Source organism: Wyeomyia smithii, chromosome 2 (assembly GCF_029784165.1).
Source record: "Wyeomyia smithii strain HCP4-BCI-WySm-NY-G18 chromosome 2, ASM2978416v1, whole genome shotgun sequence".
Taxonomy (NCBI): Eukaryota; Metazoa; Arthropoda; class Insecta; order Diptera; family Culicidae; genus Wyeomyia; species Wyeomyia smithii.
In genome coordinates, this window is record NC_073695.1 from 103,614,411 (window position 1) to 103,638,427 (window position 24,017).

General features: G+C 38.0%; 1 protein-coding gene across 2 annotated transcripts in view; it reads left to right on the forward strand.

Moving 5' to 3' along the window:
• LOC129721820 (ecdysone-induced protein 78C) overlaps window positions 1–24,017 on the forward strand; it is a 90,115-nt gene that overhangs the window by 46,658 nt on the left and 19,440 nt on the right. For both annotated transcript variants that reach the window (XM_055674834.1, XM_055674833.1), the window contains one exon: window positions 13,955–14,221. In XM_055674834.1, the coding sequence (XP_055530809.1) occupies window positions 13,955–14,221 (267 nt within the window). The remainder of the gene's footprint in view (window positions 1–13,954; window positions 14,222–24,017) is intronic.

The window sequence follows — 24,017 nt, forward strand, 5'->3', positions numbered from 1 at the left end:
ATATTTATACTGAACAGGTAAACTTTTATGGGTATTCTTTTTCCCCAGCTAATGAACGAAACGTTGTCGAATGAGCAACTCTGCTACTCATTTGCACTCTGTTAGTGTGTCAGAAGTTTCGACTTCGAGTGTGCTTTCGTCAAAAACTTTTGCCTGGCTTCAACCTTCTCCATAAATTTAATCTTTACAGTTTTATCCCGTTATATGTTGAGAAACTTATTCGTGGTCTTGATAGGAAATAGAACAGGAATAGCTTTTGACTTAAAAATAACATTAACTATAAACAGCGATGTTGAAGAATATTCTATGCTATCTATGAAATAGGCTAGCTATATTAACATACAACAAAGTTTAAATTCTAGACTTTTTTAAATGCAAAATCGATATAATATCGCAATTTAAAGCACAAGATCAAATGCAATGACTAATATTATTATACTTGAAATTTGAATCTTGAGAAGAATATTTAACACGAAAAAAAAACATACTCTCTACGGAATTATTCAGTTTCTTCAGCTCGAGGCAGAAAAATAGTTTTCACCCTAATTGAAATGCCACTTTGCAGTGTCTGCTGAACTTGGACAGGCAAATTTGCGAATGCAGCATAGAAATCAACATCAAATCTCCTGAACGGTGGTCCATCTCAGCCAGTCGGATGGGATGGCCGCAAGTAGACTAGCAGTGGGTGCTTGAAACGGCGGGGGAATAGCGGGGGGAATATGTACAATCGCGACTTCGAACGGGACAACCCGGAGCGGCGAACAGCGAACGCCATACCAAAACAAAACCTAAGAAGGAAACCAGCAGAAGGAATGCGAAGAAAATAAACATAATAAGTTCAACGAACCTTTCGCCGGGCAAAAAATACTATACACACGTAAATACTAAACACACATAAAGGTACAAAGGTAGCACTCGATCTACCAAGGTGTGTAGTTTAAAAGTAACGAAACAGAAAAGCCACAACAGCAGCAACAAAGTGTATAGGATGGCAAAAACAACAAAATGTATCAATATATGTACATAGGGAAAAAGACACAGAACCCGCGGACCGAGCTTCGGGCCGATATCATGTTGATCAATGGATTTTAAATTAAAATATTTGCAAGTTTAATGCACTGCTGCCGCACGATCGGTGACCGTCAAATAGACTCTTGTAAAACATTTTGAAGCCGGGAGGAACGAAGTGTTACGAGAAAACGAGCTTCGGAAAAACAATAAGGAACTGCTGGAACTGTGGCAGTTAAAGTTTGCCTTCCGGAATTTCATTGCATTATGATAGAGCCATTGCGTGTTGTGTTGTATGTTATAACTTTGATGCATTCTACTGTATGCACAAAAATATTCTATTTGAATGAATTGCCACAAGAAAATCTTTCTTCTGACGGTGCCCAATGTAAATCTATTAGAATTTAAATAAAGATTTTATACCAATCTACATCGCAGTGTACAGAACAGATTGACTATAAAATATTTGTCTTTATGCACTCCTATATCCAATGCAAACTTCAGTATCCCTCGGCATTGACCTACGGCGTAAATATAATTCGGAAGAGCAAATCGATTCGCATTTCACAGCGTTCGAAACGCTGTTGACCCCATGGGAAGATACAGTTTTTTGAATATTTTAATGTAGAGCAAAAAGACTTATTTTATTTTCCATACACAAGGCAAACAAAAGAAAATTAACAACAGTGCTGCCCATAATTCAAAAATTGGCTAATATGCCATTTATACCAAAATCGAGAAAACAGTTTCTCGTGATGGTACACACCCTAAACAAGGTCCCTACGGAAGCCGATTGTCAAAAAATGCATTTGGGAAGGCAGCAAACGTGAAACAATTTTGGCTAATATCCAATATCCAATTTGAACCCGTGTCATGTTTACGAACCAGTGTATGATTACTGAACTGTGTTTCTTCTAACTTTCGAAAGTGTGTTGTAGCTTGGTGGTTACTGGCGACAGGTGAGCGATCGTAAGGCCATTGCATCAAATTTGACTTTTTCACGAAGAATATTTGATGCTACAAGAATTTATTTGTTGTACTGCGAAACCCAATGATCAAAACGTGTGACTGTTTCCTTCTGTCATAAACCTTTACATTTAAAAAAATGATATTTAGCTCTTTGATTAGGAGTATTATTAATAAAGATAAGATTCAGATTTCATTTTGGATTTGATGAGAAAAAATAGGAAAGTGGATTGTGAGATTACTATGAATAATAATATTTTCGTTATATTATTATATTGCCGCACGTAACAATTGTCTCGTCGTCCTTTTCACCCTCACTTGTGCTTCCGTGTTGTTTTATTGAATTTAAAACCATTTTCATCACCAACGAGTACGATATAATTCACATCGTATGGATATTAGCCGAATTGTCAAACTTTCAAAGGCGTTTTTCTCGATTTGATACCTACGGCATATTAGCCAATTTTTGAATTCTGGGCAGAGTGGTCATTGGCATTGTTTCTAGTACATATCATAAAATTCAATCCAAAATTTTCTAAATTTTCGATTATTTAATTCTTTCTGGAACCGCTGCCAGTGAAATAGATTCGGCACGGCAAAACTGTAAACCACTCCAAATGATCTGAAAAAAAACGCAAAACTTTATTCGACTTTTGTTTATTTGAGTGAAACTTTGTACTCGTATATGATTCAACAGAATGGAGTACTTTACGCAGGTGGAAAAATTTGAAAAGGCGTAGGTTTTTTGGCCCAGGCTTCATTGTACCTTAGCTTAGCTTAGTTCTGAATGTACATATCAATGGTTGCTACTCCGTGATGGGTCCGAGCCACTCAAGATGCACAAAGAATCAACTGAAAGAACGACCGGGAGTGGTAATTCCTTCTCACTGTGTATCATTCAATGACCCGATATTTTATAGACCGATAACGGCGCCGGGTACGTCCTCACAGTCTGGGTGGGATATCGTCGATTTCGTGCAACACCGGCACAACTAAAAAATTTCCAATTTTGAAATTTTGATGTCAAACGCTGTCGAATACCGTTAAGTATTTTTGTCTTACAAAGACTTGTTTCAAAATTCACAATTGAACCAAAGTAATCTTTGATGTGTCTTTGAAATTAAAATCAAAAACATGCTCCAAAGATGTAAAAAGGAGATTTCAACTTGCTTATATTTTTCGTGGATGTGACAAAAGTAACTTCAACCCTCTAGTTCCCTAATTAATTTTCACTTAGGACTTAGGACTTAGGAAAAATCACTATGAAGCCTTATAAACATTTTTTAAGTCCTTATTGAAGCTTTTTAGAGGTTTAACTGAAGATCGTCTAAAGGCGGCACTGGGCACTAGAGAGTTAAACGCTAATTTCTCAACCCCGTTTCTTTTGGAACTATGAATTTTGAGTTGTGCCAGTGCCGCAAAAAAACTTACAATAAGGAAGGAATATTAGAATGTAGTCTTTGCTTTGTTAGAGACCAAGTATACCTCTGCATTCCTACAAAAACCACGTAAGGAAATTTTTGTTAGTGGGGTGGGTTTTCGATTAGGATTCACTTTGATAAGCAATATGAGCATGAATAAATTGGATTACTGTAACAATATAGATACGATCATGCACATATAATGTGAGATTATTAAAAATGAATTATAAAATACAACAAGAAGTATTAGCATGTTAAAAAGATCTCGGGTGGCTGCCTTCCATAGCTGAAATATTCAAATTTTTACGACAGAAAAGGCAAAAAATAAAAATAAAAAATAGATTAGAAAAACATATAGAAAGTGTCCGTTATGTTGTGCTGAAATGAACTAGATGACCTTATATTAGACTACACTAATTCACGACATATCAATAGTTGTTATTGTGCTGCTTTCGGTGGCTGAAACATTATTTGCATTATATAATTACAACAACATTGCAAAGTTTTCTAAGCAATATATATAATATTATTTTTCCCTGTATGCCTGAAGGGCACTGGGTACTGAAATGCCACTGCGACATTCATGCTGATTGTCTTTTGTGGCGGGCCCCGATTGCTGTGCACAGGTTACGGATTGCTCGTACTCATTGATGGAGTAGAACTGTTTTGTTGTAAACCTGTACCCCAATTAGGTACAACATAGTTGTCGAAACTAAAGACCTGCTTGGGATTAGAGCTCCACACTTGGTATGGAGTTAAAAGGTAGCTTTCTAAGAAATTGTACCAAGAGGAAGCAAGAGCTTCGCAAGAGCAAAGCATCTGAACTCTCTGGTTCAGATTTGCAGAATCAGCAGGTGTCGTTCAACACTACACCGATTTTCTTTGAATGATAAAAAGCGGGACAGTGTCCGGTAAGGAGTCCCGTGATTATCCGTAGTTAACTACGATTTAGACTAAGTATATTTCTGGCGGTTCCAGGGTTCGGATAGATAAACTGTTTGGCTTGTCTACAACCCTGTACTTGTTACCATTGGGATGCTATTTCTAGCCTTTCCCAAGTTAGTAGTTCGCTTTTGATAGCGGAATTGGACGTACCCCCCAGAAACGGCTCGGGGCCAATAAACCGCTGACCTGATCCCTGTCTTGCTAGGTAGTCAGCGTGTTCGTTACCCTCGACTCCGCAATGTCTGGGCACCTAAAGCAGAAAAATTGAGTTCTGTCGGGAAAGTTTCCGTAGAGTTTCAATGCATTCCCAAACAAGTTTGGAAGCGCATTTGACGGACTTAAGTGCTAGTAGTGTTGCTTGACTGTCCAAGAATATACCGATTTTCGCATGTCTGTAGTTGCGTTTCAGACATATTTTTGCGCAGATATATATGACATATACCCAGGGTAGGGAAATGTACTGGTACGCTACAGTATTCACACGACAGTAGCAAGATTTTTGTGATTACCTCTGTGGAATGAAACACTACGCGACAGTAGCCGCTACCGAAGTTTCATACGATCTGCTTTATCTCTTGCTTTTTGTCACGAATTCAATATGAACAACAATTCTCTCGCTCACTTCTTTTTATACTGTTGTCATTGTATAGACAATCTCTGGCTCGTGTGTTATTGACTGTAGCTGTCTGTGGTATTTATTGCATTTATTACGAATTGAAGTGGAATCAATTCACTTAGCGTCAATTTTTATTTGGGCACGAGGACGTTAATTGAATTTGTAAGATTCATGCTTTTAATGTCCTGTTTTTGATTAAATATGCTAAATTTGACTTTTGCTACAGCAAACTGTTTTCGAATGAAAAAATTTAGAATTTATGATTCAAATTTTCTGGTGTACACGATTGATGATATTTTTCGGTAGTACATACATAGTAATTATTGATTTTCCATCTTATTACTGTGTTTAACTGTTGCATGATTGCCAATTATTGTCATTCGCACAATGCGACAGTCGAGATATCGAAGCGGCTGGAGATCGGCACAAAAGAGAATCGTTAACCATCCGTGTTGGCTTCAAGTCACACGATTCTCTCAAATAGAGAAGCGTACAGTTGAACGCTGCTGTCGCAGTCTGCAAGAGAGGCAACAGTATTTTTCGATACGGTGTCATGCAAAAATGTCAACTGTTCGACACACTGCATATACCTCTGCTTGAAATACGGTGGGCCATTTGCCCAGGGAAAACTTTTCCTGATACTGGGTCCCGTTAGCCATCCGTATAAAAACTGACGATGCCAGGTAGAAGATTAGACCCTCCATTGTTCCACATAGAGCGGTTTGTTTCAATCACTCTATATGGAATATCCATGATGGTCCTAACGTCCATCCAGTCGGAGACTGTAGTTAATAGCGGAGTTAGTTTGAACTCCATAAGTATGCGAAGGTGGTCGATTTGGTTTCCTTCGAGTCTAGTTTTCCTCCTTTGCAACCTTAGAGCGCCAAGCTCTGCTTCCTTTTTCACATGAAGATGTAGAGGCAGTAGGCAGAGCATAGCTTCCATGGCTGCAGTTGGAGTTGTTCGCATAGCGCTGGTAACCGAAAGACATGCAAGTCTTTGAACTTTTTTGAATTCGGCTTGCGCAGTCACTTCGTTCACCTTAGGCCACCACACAAGGGCAGCATAGGTGATTCTTGGTCGGGCAATGGGCTTGTAAGACCAGAGTACCAAGTCTGGTTTCAGTCCCCAGGTCTTACCGAACAGAGTCCTGCAGGCCCAGATCGCCGAGATCGCTTTCTTAGCGGCATGATCCAGTTGTGCAGACCAGTTCAGTTTCTTGTCTAGAATAATTCCGAGGTATTTGACTTCATTGCTGAAGCCCAGTGTAACTCCATTCAGTGTTGGAGGAGTGATGGAGATCTTCCTTCGTCTGCTGAATGAAATTAGGACTGTTTTTAGGGGTTTATGTTTAGACCCTCCTGTAGACACCATGACATGGTGGCATTCAGAGCCGCTTGCATTCGGCTCGACAGAGTTGCGTCGTCTTTACCTCTGACGATGAGGACGATGGCATCAGCACATCCAATGACCTCGTAACCAAGCTGTGAACGCTTGTTGAGAAGTGCGTCGACAACTAGTGACCATAACAAGGGCGAGAGAACCCCTCCTTGCGGGCATCCCTTGATCACCGACATTGTAACAGACGAATCTCCCAAGGTTGCTGTGATCACTCTGCTAGAGAGCATTGCGTGTATCCAGCTCGTTGAAGTGTGGTCGATTCCCTTATTGATGAGAGCCGTATTAATTGATGCAAAGGTCTTTGAGAAACTCGTCACGGATATATTTATCCATTATTTTCTCCATCAACTTGAGAAGTGATGAAGTCAGACTTATGGGTCTGAAAGTCTAAGGTAGGGTTTTGTCCTTTCTACCAACTTTGGGGATAAACACTACCGGGCTCAGGATAAAGCTGGCTCTGAAGAGGTTGATGAGTTCGGACATGATAACTGCGGCCGATTTTTGTAGAAAGATGGGTAGTATGCCGTCTGGACCTGGAGACTTCATAGAGTCGAATGAGCTTAGAGCCCAACCTATTGAAGCTTCCGTGAACAGTCGACGGGCCAGCAGGATGGACTCCCGAGACGCCATATGTCTCGAATTGTCCCGCCGCAACCCATCACTAGTCAGAGATCATCCACACGTTTACGCAAAAAAGTGAACATTCGGATCCCCAAGATGCGACGTTTCACAGGTTGAGCGAAACAGAAACGGTCCTACACGGCCATAGACCATTTTACAAGACGTTTCAGAGCTCACTTCATGAATAAAATTTTAATAAACAGAAAACATGGAACAGTAAATACTATGTATCCTCTCCTACCAGTTCGTATAATGGTCTATACACGTTTGCTAGTGTATGTACGCACGGGAAATGTCACTTATCTTCATAAGCAAACGTATAGGTACTGTAGAAGATCGAAAAAACAGCAGGAAAAAACCCGATGTTGCAATTCATGTAGGGGAAAGTAGGTAAAGACGGACACCCTAAGGTTTAATCTAAATAATTACTTAGGTATTGCTATTTAGATCGCAGTAGTCATACAAATTGAAACTTAAGGTCATTTGTTTTCATAATCATTTTTGGTATAAGTGAACTTCCTCCAAGTTTTATGTGTTTCGGGTCTTCAAAAATAAGACTACAAATTGCTGTTTTTTGACATGGCTGGGAAAGACGGACACTTGGGGTGGGTAAGATGGACACTACAAAGGTAAAGGAGGACACTCACAAAAAAGATGTAGTACGTTAAGTATTTATTTGATTTATGTGTTAAATGATGGCCATACATTACTCTACGTTATTAGAGTCCATCTATACATCACATGAACAGTTTAAGAGGTTGGGTTTCGATGAAGGCGAAAATTCTCCGCCTATATGGCCTGTTCTAACTGCTAAGTGATTAATATCTGCTGGTTTCTCTCGCGGGTGTACTTTGTGAACATCTGTAGTACACAACAGATGCTACATGTGAAAATTCTTGGAAAATCCGTGTGTCCATATTTCCCTACCTTAGTGTGTCCGTCTTGCCCGACCTGGTTGTAAATTTTTCAAACGATCGTAGCTCTTCATCGGAACATCGAAAATTTGCTGGATTTTCACTAGAAAACCGAGGAAAGACTAATTAATCACTTTACTATTGTGAACAAATGAAAACACGTAAGTTCCACGAGTTTTTCACTATTTTCAGTGGAATACAAATTACATCAAATTGCGCGTTCAAGAAAATATTCTTTGTTTTACTCACAAATTTCTCAGTTTGCTTGCTGAAAACCGATAATGCAACTCAAAAGCATTAACATACTACAAAAAAGCTATTCGCATCACTCAACTATCATAATACATTATAGTTTATGAAATATTAAAAGTGTCCATCTTACCCGCAGTGTCCGTCTTTACCTACTTTCCCCTACGCGAATTTTTCCTGTACTTTCAGTGCGGCGTAAGTTAGGCGTCGAATACTTTTTATTGGGTACTAACTGACCCGGAACACTTCGTCTGCCTATTTTTGTGTTTAATTTAATAATTTTAAATATTCCAAATGCATTGATTCCATGCGATTTTATTATATAGTTTGAAATGATTGGTTTTATCGGAATGACAACATTCTCGACTTTTGGCTTTTGTACATCACCTCTATTCCGGAAATACCCATATTGGGTGGTATTCAGTTATTTTCCAAAAACTGAAAGTGGTCAAAATGAATTAAAAACGGTGTCCAGGGTCAATGCTACGCTTCTATACATCATTTCGATCACGGAAATTTCCATATTTAGTATGTAGTATTCGGTTATTTTCGGCTGTTTCCCAGAAGTTGCCATCTTACAATTCAAAATTATATCTGAGGTCAATTTTTAGCTCCTTGCACCATTTTGGTTCCGCTGATAATCATATTGGGTGGTATTTGGTCACTTTGGGCTATTTTTCTGAAAGCGAAAGTCGCCATCTTGGAATTCAAAGTGGTGTCTGTGGTCGATTCTAGCTCCTGTGTATTATTCTGGTTCCGAAGATACTTATATGGATGGAAATCGGCCATTTTTGGCTGTTTTTCAGAAACCGAAAGTCGTCATCTTGGATTTCAAAATGGCATTTGGAGACAATTTCTGGCCCTTGAGCGTCATTCTGGTTGAAGAAACACCCTTATTGGATGGTATTCAGTCATTTTCGACTGTTTTCCAGACACCGGAAGTCGCCATCTTACAATGCAAAATGTTGTCTGAGGTCGATTCGTGGCTTCAGTGCATCATTACGTTTTCCAGAAACCGGAAGTCGCCATCTTGGATTTCAAAATAGTATTTGAAGATAGAAACCGAAAGTTTCCACCTTAAACTTAACAATGGCGTCGAGTTTGGCTCCTTTTTATCGACCCAATCATTTTAGGCTGTTTTTCGGAAAGCTTAGTTGAAATATCTCTTTAGTTTGTATGGGAGACCTCCCTCCACTTTCGGGGCCCTTTCGGGGGAGTGTCAAAGTACCATAGAAATTAATTTTTGATTTGTATCTTATACCCATCCAGGAGTGGCAGGGGTGTCGAACCACCATGAAAACATTTTTTGCTCCCAAAAACCTCAACATGCCAAATTTGGTTCCATTAACTTGATTAGTTCTTAAGTTGTAATGAAATTTGAGTTTCACTGGTATAAGCCCTCTCTTCCCGAAGAGGGAGGGGTGCCGAACCCTAATGAAATTTTTTCTTGCTCTCAAAAACCTCAACATATCAAATTTGGCTTATTCACATAATTATTTCTCGAGATATGCAAAAAGTTGTGTTTCATTTGTGTGGAACCCCTCCCTTCCAGATTTGAGTTTCATTTGTATGGAACAACTTCCTTACAAAAGAGGGAAGGGTGTCCAACCAATATGGACATATTTGTTACTCCTAAAAACATCCACATGCCGAATTTGGTTCCATTTGTTCGGTTAGTTTTCGAGATGTGCAGAAATTTGTGTTTCATTTGTATGGGACCCCTTCCTTTCAGAAGAACTTGCTTTATTCCTTATTACACTGCACACTGGGCCAGGAATGGAATCTAGCGGAACGAAATTATTAGCGCTCTCAGGGTTGTATTGCAATTGTATTTTTATATGAAACCTATGACTATAGAACAAGATCGCGCGAAATGACCTATGGTCGAATATCGACCATTTTTGATTTGAATGAAACTTTGCACACGTATTTGGCTTAGCAAACTGAGCATTTTTCACAGATGGAGAGATTTTTTACATCCATGAGTTACATTCTAAAAGGGCGTATGCCTTTTGGCATAGGTTTCATTCGAAGCATTGTAGCCCAGAAACCGTTGGTTGTATAGAAAAACTGTCTGAGAATGAGTTGTAGGGAAATCAAAATGCACCATAAAAAAATTATACACTGTACAAAAAAAATTTTTTTTGAACAAAAAAAATTAAGAATAAACATTAAATTTCAATTAAAAAAAAGAGTTGATTTTTTTTTTATTTTTTTTTTTAAACTTGACGTTAATACGCAACTTAAAAAAAAGTCCAGGATGGAGAAATGAAAAATATTTTTTTTATGGTAGAATAATTTTTTTATAAAATTTCTAATTTAAACATTTTTCAAAATATTTATATTCTGATGATTTTAAAAGATGCAGAGAGTCATTTCGAATCAAAAAGCTCTTGGTAGTAAACATTCTAAAGGCATCGGTTTTCGAGGTATCTTCAATTTAGGCTCAATAAATTATTAATATTTCGGAAAATACACGTTTTTTTTAATTTGTCCATGGTTCTCCAGCAAAAACCATACGTTCATTAGAATGCTTGATCAAAAATATACAATTCATTCTTTGACAACAAAACGATTGGATAAATAACTCAAGCGCTAAACCTTAGCCTACCTACACGTTCCCCCTTGCCGAATGTTTTATAAAAAAATATGTTTGTCGTGCAACACTACCTACTTGTTTACTAATAATAACTGTTTGTAAAGTACGCAACCAATAACTACTGGGTTACCTATAATATCTGTTTTCGTATATAAATACGATTGTACTACTCCAGATGTGTTAGTAACAGTTTGCATTTTGTGAAGATGAATAAAGTGAAAATGGAATACACCAAGCCCAAATGCTGTAAACCCTTTCCTAATCATCGGTGCTCACCAAGCTTACGCAAATCAAACGAAAACGTTATTGCAAAATTAAAAATATTGAACAGTCAAGCTCATTTTAATACGTCTTTATCAATTTGTGATTCGTGTAGTTATTGGAATGATAGTCAAGTCACCATTCATCCCTTCGTTGTTTACTATTCAGAATCTGGAACACTTAAGAATATCAGCTTCATCATAATATCGGAAGTACTCCATCATGATACTGTTGCGGTTCAGGTGTTCATTGCAAAATTAATGAGTTTTTTTAGAACAACAATAGAGTTGAAAGCGTAGCGATATTAAGGTCTGATGGAGCTGCCTCACAATATAAAAATAGAAAAAACTTTGCGAGTCTTCGCAAGTTCGAAACAAAATATAACGTCGATGCAGAGTGGCATTTTTTTGCGACTTCTCATGGTAAAGACCCATGCGATGCAATTGGTGGCATATTAAAACGAATGGCAGGAAATGCAAGTTTAGCTAAAGAACATGAACATCCCATTACAAGCGCAAAAGAATTGTATGATTGTAATAAAAATTCATCAAAAATGTCATTTAGTTGGGTATCATATGAAGAATATGAACAAGGAGTAACAGAATGGAGCAATATTTTCAAAAAATCTATAATAATAGCTGCCACACAAAAGTATTACTCTTTTGTTACGATTTCAGAAAATAAGATACAAACGAAGCTGTTTTCAAAAGATGACGAATCATTTACTTATGATGTATATAAAATATAAGGTGAAACTAGTTCTGTAAAGTATCTATGTCATAAAAAAATATGTTCCTAAGATAATAAAACTCGAAAATAAATATTTGATTTTTATATATATTTATATCACTTAGAACATTTAACTCTTTTCTTGAGAACCGTTCGCCCAACCGTTTTGTTGTCAAAGAATGAATTGTATATTTTTGATCAAGCATTCCAATGAACGTATGGTTTTTGCTGGTGAATCATGGATAAATTAAGAAAAACGTGTATTTTTCAAAATAATTATAATTTTTCGAGCCTAAATTAGAAATAACTCGAAAAGCAATGCCTTTAGAATGTTTACTATCAAGAGCTTTTTGATTCAAAATAATTCTCTGCATCTTTTAAAATCATCAGAATACAAATATTTTGAAAAATGTTTGAATTAGAATTTTCATAAAAAAATTAATCTACCATAAAAAAATATTTTTCATTTCTCCATCCAGGACTTTTCTTTAAAAGTTTTGTATTAACGTCAAGTTTCTTAAGAATAAAAAAAAATAAAATCAACCCTTTTTTTTTAAATTGAAATTTAATGTTTATTTTTAGTTTGTTTTGGTCAAAAAAATTTTTTTTGTACATTGTATATTTTTTTTATGGTGCATTTTTAATTCCCTACAACTCATTCTCAGACAGTTTTTCTATACAACCAACGGTTTCTGGGCTACAATGCTTCGAATAAAACCTATGCCAAAAGGCATACGCCCTTTGTAACTCATGGGTGTAAAAAATCTCTCCACCTGTGAAAAATGCTCAGTTTGCTAAGCCAAATACGTGTGCAAAGTTTCATTCAAATCAAAAATGGTCGATTAAATTTTCGCGTATTTCCAGGCGATTTGAAATGATTTTGCTCTATATTCAAACTGAAATATCAAAAAAACACAAAAAAACATCTTTCAAAGTTTCAGAAAATAAAGATTTTTTAATGGACAATTTTTAGAAAAAATCATGATTTGCTAATACTTGCTTACCTTTGAGATATCTAATTCACAAAATTATGTTTTTTTCAAATTTTGTGTATCATTTTCACTTAAGTACTTCAAAAACTTCTGTATTCGGAAAAAAAAAACGACGTAATTATTCAATTTCTATCAAGAAAAAGTTTGTATGAAATTAATTCGGGTGAACTCATAAAATTAACACAATAAAACGTGAAATTCAGACAAATTTTATAAAAACTCGTAGATCTCTGAAACTTAAAGAGTTAGAAATTTTGTATATTCTGTAAAGTTTCATAGAATTTGGAGATCTACAACTTTGTTGAAAACGTAAAGCACAACTTTGTTGAAACGTAAAGCGTGTGAGAGAAAGAAGTTAGCATCGCAACGTCACCTTCGAACTATTTCAAACATCCAAAATGAAGCCCTAACTATACCAAGAAACTATGTAGAAGATCGGAAACCGATTGGTCAAACGCTGAGAGCGCTAATAATTTCGATCCGCTAGATTTCATTCCTGGCCCAGTGTGCACTGGTCAACAGAAGCAAAAATAGTTACCCTAAAGCTAAAATTAAAAAAAAAAACGAAAGATTATAACTTTTAAACCATTCCTGTGAATTTTAGTGGCCCTATTAAATATAGATGTGCGTTGAAAAGCTTGCAGAGTGATTGCTTGCCGGGTACATCGCTTTTACGTTTCCTTACGTGAAAACTTGATTTAAGTCTCTGAAGACTTCATGCAATTGCGACCTGGCTAGGGAGCATTAAAATTTACGAGAATGGTTTAAAAACTACAATCATTTTTTCCAGTTTTTTTTTATTACGTAAGCAAATATAGAAAGGACGAATCCGGCGAACAATTACTCTGCAGGCTTTTCAACGCACTTTTATCATTGCTGGGGGCACCAAAATCCACATGAATGGTTTAGAAATTATAATCTTTTATTTTTTATTTTTCCAGTTTGAGCTTTAGGGCAAAAGCTGTGTTGACCAGTAATTTTTACACAAGTAAGCGGTCCTGCAGTAAGCAGCAAGCACATTTTATATTTGGTATCGACAATCGTTTTTTTACGTCGAATGTTAAGTAAAATATTATCAGTATTTTGTTTCTTCCAAGTCCATTAGAGCTCTAATTACGCTACTACTGACATTTTTCATTTCCCGAGAACAAATTTAAGCAAAATCTCATCATTGCAACAGGGCGCGCATTTTACTCCGGTGTGGCACTTTCTCATCTTTCCTTCATTTTCAGAGCAGCAGTGTGCCGGTTCGGATGCCAGCTCCACCACCTCGTCGAAAACGTTCGTAGCCTGCAAGGTGTGCGGAGACAAGGCCTCCGGCTACCATTACGGGGTAACGTCGTGCGAAGGCTGCAAAGGATTCTTCCGGCGCAGCATCCAGAAGCAGATCGAGTACCGTTGCCTGCGCGATGGAAAGTGTCTGGTCATACGACTAAATAGGAACCGGTGCCAGTACTGTCGCTTCAAGAAATGTTTGGCCGTTGGAATGAGCAGAGACTGTAAGTAATAATTAGCGCGTTAATGTTTATTAGAATCAATAGCTCACAGCCGATCAATTGGTTTGACTGTTAAGTAATTAAATTGCAGCATTTTAATGCTACAAAAGACACTATGGGCAAACATATGACGTGATGTAATATAACTTAAACATCATATTCGGTGGGAGAAGAAACAAGCTCTTCTCCGTTCCTGTGGTGTGCGTCTTACCGAACCAAGAAAAACCTGATTGGTTTTCTTTCTTAGCTAGTTTCTTATTTTAGCTTCAGATCCCGGTTGCAGTTTCATGCTGCAACATATCTTCGTACAGACGTACAGTAACCCCTTCTGAGCTGAACTCATCAAGTACAGTTAAACTTTCGGTTTTAGTTCCAGCCTTGCACCCGGCTGGCAAGCGCGAGATGATCGAGGATGGTTTCTTCTTGTCCGCGAAGAACATGAGCGATTGCATTCGAGGGCCTTGCCGCGTGAGCGTGAGCAGCTTTGGATTGAGGGGGAGCGAATGGGGAAGGAATGGGGATAAAATTATGTTGCAACAAAGGGGAATGCACTCTGGAGTATTTGACCAAGTCTGTACGTTCGGATTGTTTGAACTTTGTACGGTTAATGTTTTTGTTGTTGTAGGCTGTTGAGAAACGGAGTCTTCATTGTTGCATGTATATAATTTATGACCAAATTTTGCGATAAAATTCAAAGTTTTATCTGTCAGATAGACAGTGTGTTCAGTTTCATTAGTATGTACAAAAAACATATCTTTGTTCACGTCCTGTTGGTAAAATGGCAATTAATAAATAAGTCAAATTTTTAAAACCTTAATTCAAAATAACTCATAAACAATACATTTAAAAAGTTAATCATAATGTACTCTCAGATTTCAAATAACATGTCAAATAATTGAATCTGAAAATTTTTCGCCCATTTGCTCACTATACTTCAGTCACATTGGATTTTCTCAGAAGTCAACTTATCGAACTAGTAAATAAAATGAACGGTATCTTAGAAAATTGGAAAATCTTCACCCAAATAATCAGTTTGCATGTTTTATTGATTTCCGTTACAATTTTGCGTAGAGGGTCATTCTGACTGGAAAAGCCAATATGTTTATTACTAATAAGTACTTCGGAAATTATAAACAGAAAATATTATATAACAGCTTTTTTATGTTAGGATTCCAAGAAGAAACAACGTGGTGCATACATCGAACTTCAGTCTAAAATGTCCTTTCGCTCTGGATCATTTTTAAATCCAGATTGCGTTACGCTAGTATTCTTATCTGAAACTTCAATGGTCTGTAGTTGAACCGAACACGATTAGATGAAATGTGGGTAGTCGCCATTTTGAATTTTTTCAGATTTTTTTTTCGGGATAGCTCCAAACGGCCGAAACACAAACGGCCGAATTATGTCAATACTAACGACAGGCCGAAATTTCGATCGGCCAGATCACGAAAGGCCGAATTTTATTTTTTTTTTGCTTTTTTTATTACAGCTATTTTATATTGCATACTTTTTAAGTAACATAAAAAAAGGATAAAAAAATTGAAAACTTGCCTTAAATATGTAAAATAACTAGTTTTTTCGTTGAACATTCTGTTTGCAAATAATGTCAATGTGGCTCTGCCGCATAATCGAGAGCAATGAACCAAGGCGGCCCTAAGCCGTCGCGGTGTCCGATGGCCGAGTCGGCCGCCGACCCGCCGTCGGAAGCGGCGGCCTCTCGCATGCAAACAACTGATCTACTGGATTGCCCGGATTACTGAAGCATATGGGCAATCCCCTAGTTTACGTCCAAACGAGCGGTAGCGAGTAAGGACAGCATGCGCCCCGGACAATCGAGTTGGCCGAAGGCCACGAATGTGTTGCATTAAATTTTTAACAAAATCAATTTTCAATTTTTTTTACATTCTATGAAACAATTAGGGAACGGAAACAAAAAACAGGGAAACAAAATAAATGTTTTTGAAACCCTTTTTTTGTATAAGTTCTAAGAATTTTTCGCATGAGTGGTAACACTTTATCGAATCAAATAGCCAAAATTCTCCTCAAGCATGACGTATTTTACGGTCGTTTTCTTACAACATTTCAGTTTTTGATAATATTTAAAATAAAGAAAAAAATTCTTGCTATGAATTATCGAACCTAAAATGATATATAATCGAGTCCTTATATCATCGAGTCTATGTATAATCGAATCTATATATAATCGATTCTGACCTATAAATAAGTACAGTGACGTTTCAATACCAAGATCAATTTCTTATTTATTCCAAGTTATTTTCGTGTGTATGTGTTAATATATGTTCATTTCATTTGTGTATGAATTTAAATTTTTGAATGTTCGGTATAGTTGTGCCACAGACAAACAGACGTGCCTCTTCGAAGAAAAATCCTGATAAATCTTTGTCCTCATTCGAAACGTTACACTCATGCGCCACCATGTGAGCTTATTGCCTACTAACTTATTTTCGTAAAACGGTTTTTGTCTTTGCTAATGGGTGTGCACGCTGGCTTAAATCAAAACCAGCGGCATTACTAACGGTTTTCGTCTTTGATAATGAATGTGCACGCTTGTCTAGAGCGACACTAGCGGCATTATTGCCCACTAAGCAAAATTTCAAAATAATCGTTATTTTTCTGGTCGATGAAATCGTCATCGAGTGGTACGTCTGTTTGTCTGTGGTTGTGCTGTTGGTTACCAAGAGATTAGATTGAATGAGACATCACGTTTCAACTTAAAAAAAATAAAAAAGGCACATACCTATACTAAAGAGTTCAATTCAGAATTATTTATGATACTTGTATCATTCATTCATAGTTCTACTATCACTTTTTTGTTTAAGATTTGCTTAAGATGAAATAAATTACAATTTTTTGTCGTTTAAAAAGCACAATGTTCGTTAGTGCTGTTTTACCGGCTATGTTTGTTTATGAATGACAGCGCAATTTAATTCATTTTTTAATCTCTCAATCCTACTAACATGTGGAAAAGATTTGGGTTGCGAATTGATTGAAAAAGAGGAACTGAATATGGATGGTCTTTTAGAAATCAGCAATGATGCTGCAGTTACTGTCTCGGCTATTTATGTCGTCGATATGCGACTTCATCAACAGAATCCTTGGACTAAGGATTAAACGCCTTTTCTAGTTATTTTTTATGATATTCTTCATCATTTAGTTTCAGTTTTTCTTGCAGCAAAATTGTTCTAATTTAAAAAAATGCATTTTTGCAATTTTCAGTCAATTATAACCAAAGAAGGGGGAAGGGGTGTAACAAAACGTGACGTAATTAAGTGGGGGGTTAGGGAAAATATGACAGTTTGTGACAAGGTGGAGGGGGGGGGGGGAGTTAATTTTTTCCAAATTTTGCGTGACATCATTAATGGATCGTCCCTTAAGGGGTTTTATACCTTTTTAGTTATCAAAAAACCGAAAATTTTTTTATTGTATTATCTTCAAATACAACATCTTGAGAACATTTTCACAAATTTTCAGAAAGATCTGAACAATAGGAAGAAAGTTAGATCGACTTGCAGCGCGCCTCGCCACGGCCGCATGAGCTAAATTTTAAACTTAACACGCGATTATCTCGGAATAGTGTTTTCCGAAAAATGACTTTGCCGTGATCCTGATTGCGGGAAAACTACTGAACCGATTTTCTTAATCTTTTCTTTTAAATTTTCGTTATTAAATTCGCCGGTCCTTGAACGATTGCTTTTCGAAATATACAGTTACATTTTGCCGCAAAAAATTTTCAATGCAATTTTTAGCGCTCAAAAGGTGCATTTTTTGGGAAAATTGTTCCCATTTGCACTGAAAACAAAATACTCATAAAAGCAATCGTTCAAGGACCCGGCACACTTCTAAACGAATGAAATAATATGATATTTTGATTTCGGTTCACCCGCTGAGTCTCTATCAGGATCACCGCAAGCCTCTGCAAAAAAATAGCGTTTCGGGGAAACGGCCATTACTCCAGTAATAATTGGTATATCTCAAAATCAAACGTATTTTTTTGTTGTTGATAAACTGTACTTTCAGAAAAATACCTCTTTGATGCAATGAAAATGGTGCTATGCACTTAAAAATAAATTAAAACTTCCCTTATTTTTCTCGACCAAAAAGGTATATAACCCCTAAATTATCGATGATTTTTGGGCCTTTAGAATGTTTCGGCCGTTCGTGTTTCGGCCGTTTGTAGGTGAACCTAAAACATGCTAAAATCAGAGATGTGTGTCGTTTAAAACAAGAATTATATCGAGCTTTACTGTCTCTGGAACGTCCTCAACTTTCTTCGGTAAAATGAACTCTAGCTCTGGAAGATGCGTGCAGGTATTCTTTGATGATTCTTCGAATGGATTTCTCAGAAATGTTGTCTTCCTTGACAAGTTTCTTTGTAGAACGCACCAGGTCACAAGCAATCTTTGATCATTGTCGTTTTACAAAATATTTTGGTTTATTTTAACGTAAAACAATAAATTTCATAAGCTCTCAGTAATAATCATGTCAGCGTACTTCGATTATTGAAGTTGCGCTTTTATGGATTTAAGCCTTTTTTGGTTACAATTTCGAACACACATGGTTGAATGTTGATTCTCGTTTCACAAAATAGCGAGATGCAGGATTGTGAAATTTTTGCAACTGACACCCCGAAAAATCTGCCTCATAAGTTACGCCCTCGCACACATTCTCAGAAAAGGCAAATTGAAAAAAGACTCGAAAAATTTGTGTTTTACAGACAGATTTTCACATTCAGTATTCCTGATGTTACTAAAAACTTCATTTGAGTCATACATGCGTTACAGCATGCTATCAAAAAACATTATAAGAGCACGCTATCAAAAAACAACGCATGTGCGTGTCCCCTGTTTTGAGTGTGGCACAAATAACCCAAAAAACATCGCCGAACGAATGACAGTGTTCATTAGAGTGGGGAATTGTTATATGGAAAAAACGAAACTTGATAGCAGAAAGCTAGAACCAAGTTTTTTTTTTGTTCTATTTGGAGCTCCAAATAATCCTAAATTTATCAGAAGTCGATTGGTTTTGTCTTCGCTTGGCGCATTGTATTTCAAATTTATATGGAGATTTGTATGGAAAAACCATCTTTTTTGTATTTTCTATTCTAAAGAGCTTAAAATGGCTCGAACCATAGGTTTCAAATGATAGGTTTTTTTGATGCCTAACAACTTGGCCGAATACGCTAAAGAGCTAGAGTGTCCCGAAAAAATACTAAAGCTGTTCAAAGTTAAGTATGTCGAAATTTATGTTGCAAATCATTTTTTTCTGCCAACACTGCCAGTGTACCGGTGCTAGTCAGATTTTCATTAGAAGTAACCTCTGAAACACGTTGTAGATTCTACCTACGTCTAGAATATTGACCTAAATTTGTTTGCTCGATTCTGCTGAGTGTATAAACTCGTTACGACAGGTTATTTCTGATGGGAATCCTACGGACGCCGGTACATTGGTCATGTTAGCAGGAAACAAGATTTTCTGCATTTAAATCGACCTACTCAACTTTGAACAACTATCAGAGACATGAACAGAGACATCCCAGCTCTTCAGTGTCTTCTTCAAACTTGTTAGACATCTAAAATACTATACTTTAACATAATATGGTGCATTGTTAGATCATTATTAAGCTCTCTAGAAATGTAAATGCAAATAAGTAGGTTTTCCCATATAAATTTTCATGCAAATTTGAAATGCAATGCACAAAGCGGAGACAAAACCAATTGACTTCCGGTAAGTTTAGGGTTGTTTGGGGCCCCAAAAGGAACCAAAAAAACTTGGTTCTGGAAAATCGATCACTTTGCCCCACTCTAGTGTGCATCTCTTTGATGCGCGAGTGTCGAATGACCCTCCTGTTCTTTTTTTTTTCACAACATTTATTTGACACGGCACAATACAAATTAATGTTTTACGGAGCCAATTTAATCTAATGCCTTATGGTCTAAAATATCTTATAAGCTAAAGACAAATTTTTTATCCTCGCTGCCGACTACGAGCTGACACTAAATCTAATACTAAAACTAACATGTTTTTTTTATCCGAGATTCGTTTCGCTGTTAAATTGGCACTTTGATGCTCTTCAAGTAGCTATAAACATGTAGCATGTATGGCAAGTTTCGCTGAGCGAGGATATCACGAACTGGCACATAGGGCTGTATTCCTCGGGCCCTGAGGGTATCCAAAAGTAGAGATCTGGCACCGCGGAATTCAGCACACACCCAAACCACGTGTTCAATGTCTTGGTACCCCAATCCACAAACGCAATGATTACTGCTCGCCAGCCCAATACGCAGGAGATTTGCGTTTAACCCGTAGTGGTTGGACATAATCCGAGACATCATGCGAATGAAATCTCGTCCTACATCCAACCCTCGAAACCAAGGTTTGGTGGAAACCTTGGGGATGATGCTGTGTAGCCACCTCCCCAGTTCTCCCTTATCCCACGAGGCCTGCCAATTGACAAGTGTATTCTGACGTGAAAATTTCAAAAATTCATTGTAGGCAATAGGTCTGTTGTAAATATCACCGTTTGTTGCACCCACCTTAGCCAAAGTGTCCGCTTTCTCATTGCCTGGAATGGAACAATGAGAAGGGACCCACACTAAGGTAATCTGAGAAGATTTTTCGGATAAAGCACTCAGATGTTCCCGTATTTTCCCCAGGAAATACGGAGAGTGCCTTACATCCTTCATCGATCGGAGAGCCTCAATAGAACTGAGACTGTCCGTAAAGATGAAGTAATGGTCCGCGGGCATTTTTTCAATAATCCCTAAGGTATACTGAATTGCAGCCAATTCTGCGACGTAAACAGAAGCAGGATTATCGAGCTTGTAGGAGGCGGTAAAATTATTGTTGAAGATACCGAAGCCAGTGGACCCGTTGAGAAGTGATCCATCAGTATAAAACGCATTGTCGCAGTTGATGTTTTTAAATTTGTTATAAAATATTTTAGGGATCTGCTGCACGCGTAAATGATCCGGGATTCCACGAGTTTCTTCCATCATGGATGTATCGAAAAACACAGTAGGAACAGAAGTATCTAACAAGTTGACACGATTGGAGGTGTATGAGGAAGGATTTATACTTTGAGACATGTGATTGAAATACACAGTCATGAAACGGGTTTGAGAATTAAGTTCAACTAGCCTATCGAAATTTTCAATTACCAAGGGGTTCAAAACCTCACATTTGATGAGAATACGAGTAGTCAGATCCCAAAAGCGGTCTTTTAATGGGAGAACGCCCGCTAAAACTTCCAAACTCATCGTATGGGTCGAATGCATGCAACCTAAGGCAATACGCATAAAACGATACTGCAATCGTTCCAGTTTGATTAAATGGGTATTTGCAGCGGAGTAGAAGCAGAAACACCCGTACTCAAGCACCGACAATACCGTTGTTTGGTAAAGCCTTATAAGGTCTCCTGGGTGGGCGCCCCACCATGATCCAGTAATTGTCCGGAGAAAATTTACTCTCTGTTGACATTTTTTCATCAAATACCGAACGTGACATCCCCAGGTGCCTTTTGAATCGAACCAGACACCAAGATATTAAGATACCAAAACCTGAGAAATCGTTTCACCCATTAACTGTAAGTGGAGCTGAGCAGGCTCGCGCTTCCTAGAAAAAACTACTATCTTAGTCTTCTCCGGAGAGAATTCGATACCTAGCTGTAAAGCCCAAGCAGACAAATTGTCCAAGGTATCTTGCAATGGTCCTTGCAAATCGGCAGCTTTGGCAGCACACTCTTTGGGTAACAGAAACCACGCTGTCGTCTGCAAGTTGTCTTATCGTGCATAAATTTGCCAGACAAGCGTCAATGTCATTCACATAAAAATTGTAAAGAAGGGGGCTTAAGCATGAGCCCTGGGGAAGACCCATGTAGCTAATACGAACAGTTGCCAAATCGCCTTGCGTAAGATGCATATGCTTTTCGGACAACAAATTATGCAAAAAATTGTTTAAAATTGGTTATAATCCTTGTCGGTGAAGTTTGCCCGAAAGAATGTCAATAGAAACGGAATCAAAAACCCCCTTAATGTCCAAGAACGCAGATGCTATTTGTTTTTTGCGAGCATAGGCTAGCTGAATATCTGTAGAAAGCAACGCAAGACAATCATTCGTTCCTTTGGCACGGCGGAAGCCAAATTGAGTATCTGATAGTAGACCATTTGATTCGACCCAATAGTCTAAACGACGGAGTATCATTTTCTCCATAAATTTCCGGATACAGGATAGCATTGCAATCGGCCTATAAGAGTTGTGATCAGAAGCTCGTTTTCCCGGTTTTTGGATGGTGATCACCTTCACTCGCCTCCAATCCTGCGGTACAATATTTTGCTCCAGGAACTTATTGAACAAGTTCAACAATCGCCTCTTGGCAGTGCCGGGTAGATTCTTCAACAAGTTGAATTTGATTCTATCTAACCCAGGCGCGTTATTGTTACAGGACAGGAGGGCAACTGAAAATTCTGCCATCGTAAATGGTGATTCTATCGCGTCGTGGCCCGGAGACGTATCGCGAACAATGTTTTGCACAGGAACAGAGTCCGGACATACTTTCCTGGCAAAGTCAAATATCCACCGACTTGAAAAGTCCTCGCTTTCGTTGACCGTTATACGATTTCGCATTCTTCGGGCTGTGTTCCAAAGAGTGCTCATCGATGTCTCCTTCGACGTTTCGTTTACGGACCGACGCCAATATCCGCGTTTCTTTGCTCGGACCAAGCTTTTAAACTTGGTTTCAAGCTCCAAATACCGCTTAAAGTAGGCGGGTTCACGTTTCACCCGAAAGCAGGCCTTAAACGCGTCGGATTTTTCCGTGTGGACATCGGAGCACTCTTTGTCCCACCACGGAGTGGGAGGCCGTTCTTTGATAGTCACGCCGGGATATTTCTTCGTTTGGGCTTGCAACGCGGCGTCGAGAATCAAGCCCGCGAGGAGGTTGTATTCTTCAAGTGGTGGGAGATGTTGAATCGACTCGACAGCTTCTGAAATCATTTCCTCGTATAACTTCCAATCGATATTCCGTGTGAGGTCATACGGAATATCAACTGATCGCGTGCGAGTTAAACCATTATCAATTGAAATTTTGATAGGCAAATGATCGCTACCGTGGGGATCAAGGACTACCTTCCATATGCAATCCAACCGTAGCGATGTTGAACATAAAGATAAATCTAAAGCACTGGGGCGCGCTGGAGGTTTCGGAACGCGTGTCATGTCCCCGTTGTTTAATATTGTCATATCGAAGTCGTCGCAGAGGTTATAGATCAAAGAGGAGCGGTTATCATTAGAAGGGGAACCCCAAGCCACGCCGTGAGAGTTGAAGTCTCCCAAAATCAAACGTGGTGAGGGAAGAAGTTCTATTAAATCAAAGAGCAGCCGTTGCCCAACCTGTGCTCTGGGAGGAATATATATTGAGGCAATACAAAGCTCTTTACCTTGTATTGTCATTTGACATGCGACAGCTTCGACGCCTGGGACCGAGGGGAGGTTAATACGATTGAAAGAATAGCACTTCTTAATCCCTAGAAGTACTCCTCCGTAAGGGGTGTCTCGGTCAAGGCGAATTATATTAAAATCATGGAAGTTAAGATCTACATTAGAAGTGAGCCAAGTTTCACAGAGGGAAAATGCATCGCATTTATGCTTATTAATCAACACTTTAAATGAATCAATTTTGGGGATGATACTTCTATAATTCCACTGTAAAATAGAGATAGAATCCTTCATCTCAGCCGATGAATTAGCCATCGAAGGATACGATCGCTGCAAGGAGGGGCCA